Source organism: Vicia villosa, linkage group LG3, assembly GCF_029867415.1.
Source record: "Vicia villosa cultivar HV-30 ecotype Madison, WI linkage group LG3, Vvil1.0, whole genome shotgun sequence".
In the NCBI taxonomy this organism is placed as follows: Eukaryota; Viridiplantae; Streptophyta; class Magnoliopsida; order Fabales; family Fabaceae; genus Vicia; species Vicia villosa.
Window position 1 is genome coordinate 93281051 of NC_081182.1, and position 10041 is coordinate 93291091.

Below are 10041 nucleotides of genomic sequence, written 5' to 3' on the forward strand. Positions count from 1 at the left end.
CTCTCAATGCTTTGCTTCAGAAGGGTAGTGGTTGGATTGATCTGTCCATTCTGCCAAGGGCGTATAGTGGTCTTTGTAAAGGATATTCAGACTGCAGCCTCTCGCTTTTGATCCCTAACTTTTGCCTGGATCGCCCTTTCGGGTTTTCAATCCAGCGGGATACCCCTTTTTGCCTAAGTCGCCTTTTCAGGTTTTCAACTTAGCGGGTTATTCTTCTCTTTTGTTTTATCCCTAAATTTTGCCCAAACCCTTTTGGTTTGCCGGGATGCCCTTATTTTTGCCTAGGTACGTCGACCTAGCGGGTCTTTTATGCGTAGTATTTTTTGACTGAGTCTGAATTGACTGGAAGCGGAACGTCTTCCCCATCCATCTTTGTCAGGATTAAAGCACCGCCTGAAAATGCTTTCTTCACAATGTATGGTCCCTCATAGTTGGGAGTCCATTTGCCCCTTGGATCAGTGTGAATTGGCAAGATCTTCCTTACGACTAGGTCACCTGTGTGGAATTCTCGAGGCCGAATCTTCTTGTCATACGCTTTCTTGATCCTCTTTTGATACAACTGGCCATGGCAGATAGCAGATAAGCGTTTCTCCTCAATTAGATTGAGATGATCAAGCCTCGTTTGAACCCATTCTGTTTCATCGAGTTTGGCGTCCATCAAGACTCTCAACGAAGGAATTTCCACTTCGACAGGTAATACAGCCTCCATGCCGTAGACAAGAGAAAAGGGAGTTGCCCCAGTTGAAGTACGAACCGAAGTCCTATAGCCATGCAAAGCAAATGGCAACATCTCATGCCAATCTTTATACGTTCTAACCATTTTCTGGACAATCTTCTTTATATTCTTGTTAGCAGCTTCGACCGCGCCATTCATCTTTGGCCGATAGGGTGATGAATTGTGATGTTCAATCTTGAACTCTTCACACAACTCTGCCATCATTTTGTTATTAAGATTGGACCCATTATCAGTGATGATCTTGTTTGGAACCCCATATCGGCATATGATCTCTTTCTTGATGAAGCGAGTAACGACTTGCTTGGTTACATTCTTGTAAGAAGCAGCTTCAACCCATTTGGTGAAGTAGTCGATAGCAACGAGAATAAATCTGTGTCCATTCGAAGCTTGCGGCTCTATCCGTCCGATCATGTCTATGCCCCACATAGCAAAGGGCCAAGGTGATGTCAGAACATTCAAAGGAGTTGGAGGAACATGGATTCTGTCAGCATACACTTGACATTTGTGACATTTCTTCACATACACATAACAATCACTTTCAATCGTCATCCAATAATATCCTGCTCGTAAGATCTTTTTGGCCATAGAATGTCCATTGGAATGAGTGCCAAAAGATCCTTCATGAATTTCCCGCATGATCAATTCTGCTTCGTGTCTATCCACGCATCTGAGCAAAACTGAATCATAGTTTCTTTTGTACAGGACGTCTCCTGACAAGAAGAATTTGGATGCTAACCTTCGAAGCGTTCGCTTATCACCAATCGTAGCATCTTCGGGATACTCTTGCTTCTCAACATACCTCTTGATGTCGTAATACCATGGCTTTTCATCATACACATCTTCAGTAGTGAGACAATGAGCAGGGAATGCATGGGCAGGCTCTTTGTAACGGAGGATCGTTATGTCTGGCACTTCCTTAGGGGAGCTAACTCTGAACATAGCCGCCAAAGTAGCCAAAGCATCTGCCAATTGATTTTCCTCTCGGGGGATGTGATTGAAAGTGATTTCCTCGAAGGCGGGCAACAACTCCAAGATATAGTCCCTATAAGGAACTAAATTGGGGTGTCGTGTTTCCCAATCGCCTCTTACTTGATGTATAACTAGGGCAGAGTCCCCATAAACCTCAAGGATCTTGATTCTCATATCAATGGCTGCTTCGAGGCCCATTATGCAAGCTTCGTACTCTGCGACATTGTTTGTGCAATCAAAGCATATTCTAGCTGTGAAAGGGATGTGAGTTTGACGAGGAGAAGTCAAAACTGCCCCAATACCATGGCCCATAGCATTTGATGCACCGTCGAACGTGAGAGTCCATCGCTCTCCTGGTTCGGGTCCTTCATTATCATCCAGTTTCATGATGTCTTCATCAGGAAAGTCAAACTTCATTGACTGATACTCTTCTAATGGCTGATGAGCAAGATGATCTGCAAGGACACTTCCCTTGATGGCCTTCTGTGTGACATACTGGATATCATATTCTGATAAAAGCATTTGCCACCGGGCTAGTCTTCCTGTAAGGGCCGGTTTTTCAAAGATGTACTTTATCGGGTCCATTTTGGAGATCAATAGAGTGGTGTGAGTCAACATATACTGCCTCAGTCGGCGAGCAGCCCATACCAAAGCACAGCAAGTTTTCTCGAGTAGTGAGTAACGGGATTCACAATCGGTAAACTTTTTGCTCAGGTAATAAATGGCGCACTCTTTTCGACCAGACTCGTCATGCTGGCCCAGCACACACCCCATAGATCCTTCAAGCACAGTTAAGTACATAAGAAGCGGCCTCCCAGGAACCGGAGGCATGAGAATTGGTGGCTCTTGGAGATACCGCTTGATTTTTTCGAAGGCTTCCTGAAAATGATCATCCCAACGGATATCTTGATTTTTGCGCAGCAGTTTGAAGATGGGTTCACAAGTATCAGTGAGATGAGAAATGAACCTGGCTATGTAATTCAATCTCCCAAGGAAGCCTCGAACTTCTTTTTCATTCTTTGGTGCCGGCATATTCTGTATCGCTCTTACTTTGTCAGGGTCGACCTCAATCCCTCGTTGACTTACAATGAATCCAAGTAACTTTCCAGATCGTACCCCAAAAGTGCACTTATTTGGATTAAGCCTCAACTTAAATTTTCGCAAACGAGCAAACAATTTCTCAAGGTATACCAAATGTTCCTCCTCAGTTTGGGATTTTGCAATCATATCATCGACGTACACCTCAATCTCCTTATGGATCATATCATGGAAAAGGGTCACCATAGCTCGTTGATATGTTGCACCAGCATTCTTAAGACCAAAAGGCATCACCTTATAACAATATGTACCCCACGGAGTGGTAAAAGTGGTCTTGGTCATGTCTTCAGGAGCCATCTTTATTTGATTATAGCCCGAAAAACCATCCATGAAGGAGAACACCGAATACTGAGCAGTGTTGTCGACTAGCACATCAATATGAGGCAGCGGGAAATCATCCTTCGGACTTGCCCTATTCAAATCTCGGTAGTCAACACACATGCGTACCTTTCCGTCCTTTTTAGGAACAGGGACGATGTTTGCAATCCAAGGAGGATACTCACACACAGATAGGAAACCTGCTTTCAACTGTTTTTCAACTTCTTCCTTGATTTTCAAAGCCATATCAGGTCGAGTTCTTCGCGGTTTTTGCTTTACAGGCGGACATTCTGGTTTGAGCGGTAACCTGTGCATAACTATGTCCGTGTCTAAACCAGGCATGTCTTCGTATGACCAGGCGAAGATGTCAACATACTTTCGAAGTAACTCAATCAACCTTCTCTTTACATCATCTTGCAAAGCGGCCCCTATCTTGACTTCTCTCTTTGCTTCTTCTGAACCGAGGTTGATGATTTCTATGGCTTCCTGATGCGGCTGAATAGATTTCTCCTCTTGTCTCAAAAGTCTTGCCAATTCTCCAGGGACTTCACAATCTTCCCCACTATCCTCATCAGCTTGGTCAATTGGATTCTCAAGGATATTAAGACGCGGAACTGTAACATTATCATTTTTGATGGAATTCGAGCCGGATCTGCACGATGGATGATTTATGCCTTAGAATGCAACACATAAAAGAAAGAGAAAAAGCTTTGCCATTTTTTGAAAAAGTTTTTAAAGTAAAAACAAAAAATGAAAGAAATGGAACAGTAATTGCATGCGAAGATATGATTTTCATTCAACATTAAACAAATTGAAACAACATGGGGGCCCTTCTTTATACAAATGGTCAAAATGCTTAGGGCGAAGCATATGACTTATCGAAACAAGAAAATTACATCTCCATAAAAGTGACTCTGGGGATGTCCAAGATAGTCCAATTGCTGAGCTCTTGTCCAGGTGCAGCATGGCAAATGAATCTGGAGAGATCTTCTTCATCATCATCATCCACGGCGAGAACCTGACTTCCAGAACTGGTACTTGCACTGACGAACACTTGAGAAATGGGGGGAATCACCTTCTTTCCAGGAATTATGCTGAGCTGAGTAGAAGAAGATGGTTGATACCCAAGGCCATACTTGTCTCGCTTCTCATGAACATCAATCAGCTTGCCCTAGGCACTATGGGGAGTACCAGCTTCTAAGAAGGCCTTAGCATCATTTAGAGACGAGAGGGGTGCTCCGAGTTCCCTCTTATTCTCAACCACGGGGAGCTTATCAACCGACACAATCTCTAAGGCCTGAAAAGGTGTGTCCTGTATCTCTCCTTCCACTTCAACATATCGGTATGATGCCAGATTATTGACTATCAAATCCTCTTCACCAGTGATCACAACAATCTTGTCGTTCACAACAAATTTCAAGCACTGATGGAGAGTAGATGTCACAGCTCCAGCAGCATGAATCCAAGGACGACCCAAGAGGCAAGTGTACGAAGGGTTTATATCCATAACGTAGAAGGCAATGTAAAACATGTGAGGGCCAATCAAGACTGGCAGATCAATTTCTCCTTCTACGGACCTTCTAGAACCATCAAATGCTCTAACACTCATAGTGCACGGTCTCATCATAATCCCATCCATACTCAACTTAAACAAAGTGGCCTTGGGCATCACGTTAAGAGAAGAACCTGTATCAATTAGAACTCGAGACAACACAGCATCAAGACACTTGACAGAGATATGCAACGCTTTATTGTGTGCCCTACCTTCGGGTGGAAGTTCATCATCAGAAAAACCCAAACAATTACCAGCAGCAATGTTGGTCACAACCCCTTCAAACTGAGGCACGGTAATGTCTTGAGTCACGTGAGCGGAAGCCAGAACTTTCATCAGAGCATCACGATGAGCTTCAGAATGTACCAAGAGAGACAAGATGGAGATCTTGGCTTGGGTCTGATCAAGTTGGTCAATCACTTTGTAATCACTTTTCTTAATGATTTTCAAGAGCTGTTCGGCATCTTGGGCATTACGTGTTACAGGAGGATCAACAGCAACTTGCTTTCCTTTTGCTTGTATACTAGCCTCTTTGTTGGTCTCTTTAGGAGGCGGAGGAGGGGCAGCGAAGATCCGACCACTACGGGTAATGCCACTAGTGCCAGTAATATTTGTGATACTCGAAGTACCCACTGGAGGACAGTCAAACTTCTTCCCTCGAATATACACGGCATTATAACTCCAAGGAACAACCTTAGAATCATTCACAGGAGAGGGAACAAGAGACGAGGTTGAAGGAGTCGAAGGAACATTTGGAACCTGAATGACCAACGGAGTCCTCGGAGCCTGAATGACCAAGGGAGTACTCGGAGCACGAATGACCAAGGGAGTACTCTGATTCTTTGACACCTCAACAGGATAGTAAGGTATCTCTAGAGTAGCCACATCTTCGACAGGAACGACCCTTTCCACTCTAAGAACACCTTCATCCATTAGTTTCTGGATTTCTTCTCTCAACCTAACGCATTCCTCAGGGTTAGAAGAACATTGCAAACAGTAGTCATGTAGTTCACACAAAACCTTTTGTTGCTCAAGATACTCTCTGACAACTGCTAGCGGCATCCTTACCTCATTAACATCACTTACTAGGATCTGATCATCACATGACTCAATAGCATTGGTCGCACCAGCATGAGGAGGCATAGGATTATTCTGCACATTAGGACCAGTAGGAGTGAACGAGATGAGCTTGTCATCGAGGAGATCCTGGACTTTGTATTTTAATGCTTTACACTTTTCAATCGTATGGCCTGGAGCGCCTGAGTGGAATTCACAGCGAGCATTAGCATCATATCCTGGAGGAAGAGGACTAGGCGGAGGGCCCATTTCACGGAGTTGCACCAACTGACCGGCAAGTAATTGGGGAAGGAGCTGGGCATATGGCATCGGAATTGGATCTATACGCCTATCAGGGTACCTCTGCCTTTGTGGAGCTCTTTGACCTTGAGGCCTAGGATTCTGTTGACGATTCTGAGGAGCAGCAACTTGTTGTTGTGGCACGAAAGGCTGTTGGGGTGCCATCCATGGTTGTGGAAATGCAGCAGCGTATGCCTGAGGGGCATACGGATTGGGAACAGCATATGGCATCGGGTAGTAAGGAGGTGGAACAGCAGAGTATACTGGAGTTCTACCTTGGTCAACTGAAGCAGTACTGGTTTCACCTTCTTTCTTCTTCACAAACCCAGAATACGGCTTCTTACCATTACCACTTGAGTTACTAGGACTAGTAACACCTTGAATGGTACCAGCTTTTACACAGTTCTCAACCCGTTCACCAATGATAACCACATCTGAGAAGGACGGAGAAGTATTACTAACCATGTGTTGAAGGTACGGCCCTTTCAGAGTACCCATAAACAGATCAATCAATTCTCGGTCAAGAAGAGGAGGTTGAACTCGAGCAGCAAGTTCACGCCACCTCTGGGCATATTCTTTGAAAGATTCTTCAGACTTTTGTGACATATTTTGCAGTTGGGCACGGCTAGGAGCCATAGCAGTATTGTAGTGGTATTGTTTCAAAAAGGCATCAACAAGTCCTCCCCAAGTACTGACATTGGCCCTCTCAAGTTTCATATACCACTCCAACGGAGCTCCTGTGAGACTGTCCTGGAAGAAATGCATAAGCAGAGGTTCGTTCTCGGCGTGAGCGGCCATCTTACGACAGTAAGAACGAATGTGAGTTTCTGGGCAAGTAACTCCCTTGTACTTATCAAAATCTGGCACCTTGAACTTCGGTGGAATAACAATTCCAGGTACCAAGCTCAGGGCAGCGGTATCGAAACTCGAAGTTTTAGCAACCTCAACGGCCTTAAGGCGTTCTTCGAGAGCTTGGTACATCTTGGCAGTCTCGGTCAACTCAGCAGTAAGATCATGTTCAAGATCAATAACCTCATGGTGGTCGTCCACTACCTTTGCTATACCCTCAACAGGAATCTCCTTAGTTTTTACCCCCCCGTCCGCAGAGTTAGTAGGAGTATCCTTGATCAATCCAGCAACGCTCTTTCTGAGTTCTTCTTGTCCTTGGACAACGACATGGAGAGTCTCCATAAGTTGGGTCATTCTTTCCCCCATAACATCCATATCCCTACGGAGGGCAGCTTGATTCTGTTCAAATTGTTCCATGATTCTCTCGTTGCTTCTGGTGCGGTAAGGATGTAAGAAAGTCAGCTTCGTCGTTGGAAAAGAAATCTGTTGTAAGGGACCCCAATTAGTGTCTTGTATAATAACCTGAAAAAATGCAATGTGACAATGTGGATGTATGTGTGCATGTGTGCATATGATGTGTTGTGTCATTTTCAGGGTATCCAAAGTAAGATTGATAGTCAAGAACAAATAACAACGTGACGAGAGAGATATCAAGTGAAAACGGAAAGCAATTCATTTCATTCATAATAGCCCCCTAAGGCGAGTAGGTTCAAACACAAGTAACAATGTTTCAATATAAAGAACAATAGAGACCCCATCCAACAAATCTGGTGGTGATCTACAAACAGATTCAATTATCAATTCATCTCAATGTAGAACAAAGGCCCTCCTTGTCTGAAATGAGCGTCACTCCACTTCTTTGTTTCGTCAAATAGCTTTTTAGTCGTCTCCCGATCTCTTCCTTTGATAAGGCTTTGGATCACTTCATCCTTTCGGAATAACTGCGTGTCTAGATTCTTGCAGCAATCCCTAAGTTCTTCACACCCTTTGCATTCTGGGATATAGGTCTTCTCAAGTGCATTTGCTTCACTCATCATTTGATCTCTGAGCTTGACATTCTCTTCAGCTAGTCGGGCGGTGCGGAGGTGACTTCCTTTCAGTTGGGTCTCAACCGCTATTCTCTGAGTGGTCTCTTCTTCCAGTTTCTTCTTCATGGTCCTCAACTCATACTTGGTTTCTTTCTCCAGTCGGAGCTTGTGGGCTTTCAGGTCTTCTTGATACTCTCGTCTGAGCTTCTCTTTTTCTTCCTTTATAGCCTTTTCTATAACCTTTTGAGGATCTTCAGTAGGAGCGACAACAGCTTTTCCGTCCTTTTCAGTTCTAACCCTCTTCCTGGCTTGAGAAGACTCTCCTTTGAGAGTTTTAAGTTCACGGGCCAGTTCATTCTTTGTCTGTTTAAGGAAATAGCGCTTCAAATCCATATCCCTATCTTTCTCTTTCAGTCTCAAATTGGCGACGCGGACCTGATCAAAACGTTCCCTTGATACCATAGTTTCCGATATTTTCGGAGGTTGTGCATACAAGAGGGGGACCCTCGGGAATGGTAACAGAAGTGTCTTGACTCTCTCCTTAACCCAATCGGTATAGGGCTCCATAGCAATGGCATTCTTGGCTCCCAGAGTGGATCTCTCACCTATATGAATGTTATTCCAGGCTTTCCTGATTTCCTCAAGCGCTACAAGGTCAGCTCCCTTTTCAAAGTACACGGATTGGTAAATCTCCCTATCCGAAGGCCCACTCTTCATGGTATAACCCAACTGACGAAGAGCTAGAATTGGGTTGTAGTTAATACATCCTTTTGTCCCAATGAGCGGGACGTTACCAAAGTTTCCGCACCTAATAATGACTTCAGATATGCCTGTTCGGAATTGATACCATACGATATCGTTTGCAGTAAGTCCCATGATCCTCTGAGACCATTTCTGAGTAGAGGTAACAAACGGACCACTAGCAGGCAAGTGAGATTTGAACCATTTATATAACAGCGGCAAGCAACCTCGAATAGCCCCCCTTTTACCATGCCGAGAGTGAATAGAATAATATGTGTCAGCCAATAGGGTGGGTATTGGATTCTTGTCCATAAAAAGACATATAGCAGCCAAATCAACGAACTTGTGAATGTTGGGAAACATCACAATTCCATAGATTAGAGCGGCCAAAATAGCATTGAAAGTCTCCCATATTCCTTTGTCAGCAAATTCTTGAGCTTTTTCAACCAGGAAACTCATGTAGAAGCCATGTGTATCACCATTCTTCTTCCAGTTATCATGAACACCTCCCAAGCTCAAATAAAGAGCGTTGGCAATGTAATCCAACCTAGGTCTCTCTGGGACACAAACAAAAGGCACTCTGTGTTGAATCTTGATGTTGAGGAGGCAAGAGTACTCTTCGAGAGTGGGAGCTAGCTGATAATCTGAAAATGTGAAACAACGGATATCTGGGTCGTAGAACTGAAGAAGAGTAGATAAGGCCCATTCGTCGACACGCGAGTACAGAAGAGATAATATGTTGCCATAGTTGCCACTGAACACTGTTTCATTATGACCAGTGACCAATTCACCCAATTGTCCCAATTGAACCATACCCTCGCGATGGAAAGTATAAGTGTGTGTGCGCCTTGTAGCTCCTTGATCGACGGTCACGTTGTTATCCATTCTTGACAGAGATTGATATTTTCTGGATACCCTGAAAAATGACATGCAAATGAGAATTAACTTTTTTCTTTTCTTTCTTTTCTTTTTTCTTTCTTTTTTTTTTCTTTTTTTTTTTGAAATGTAAACATGCTATGATGAAAATGATGCAGATTGGGTCCCCACGACATAGAGGGACCAAGGCAATAATTCTGAGCAAGAAGATATCATAGGATCAAAGGTCCGGCATAGATCAGAGAACCAGAAGAACCATAATCATCAATAGAACCAAATAGTCACCCACAGAGCCAAATAGTCACCAACGGTACCTGTCATGTATATCCCTCCCCACTCACGGGTGTAGTCTAGGTCAGGGTAGGTCAAAATGGCAACCAGCGTTATCAGTCCTCCTGAGGCACCAATGTTGTTGCATCTACATGCCAACAATGATACCCCATTTGGACCTCGACTGGGCGTGGGTCTCATGATCGCACTAGACAAGACCTGACATCTCATCGGCGTCATGACTATCC

At 44.1% G+C, this 10041-nt stretch overlaps 1 protein-coding gene across 1 annotated transcript; it reads right to left on the reverse strand.

Moving 5' to 3' along the window:
- Window positions 1-7559: 7559 nt before the first annotated feature.
- On the reverse strand, window positions 7560-9532 carry LOC131658575 (uncharacterized). Its single transcript, XM_058927855.1, has 2 exons — window positions 8049-9532; window positions 7560-7656 (listed from the first exon to the last, which is right to left on the reverse strand). The coding sequence occupies exons 1-2, from the start codon at window positions 9530-9532 to the stop codon at window positions 7560-7562; spliced, it is 1581 nt and encodes a 526-aa protein (XP_058783838.1).
- Between the last annotated feature and the right edge of the window lie 509 nt (window positions 9533-10041).

What these genes read in the sequence shown, in the direction of transcription:
- LOC131658575 (XM_058927855.1), bottom strand. Translation starts at nt 9,532, where the DNA reads ATGGATAACAACGTGACCGTCGATCAAGGAGCTACAAGGCGCACACAC. An exon ending in CGACTGGAGAAAGAAACCAA is followed by an intron (nt 7,657 to 8,048) that starts GTATGAGTTGAG and finishes ATCTGTTTGTAG; the next exon opens with ATCACCACCAGATTTGTTGG.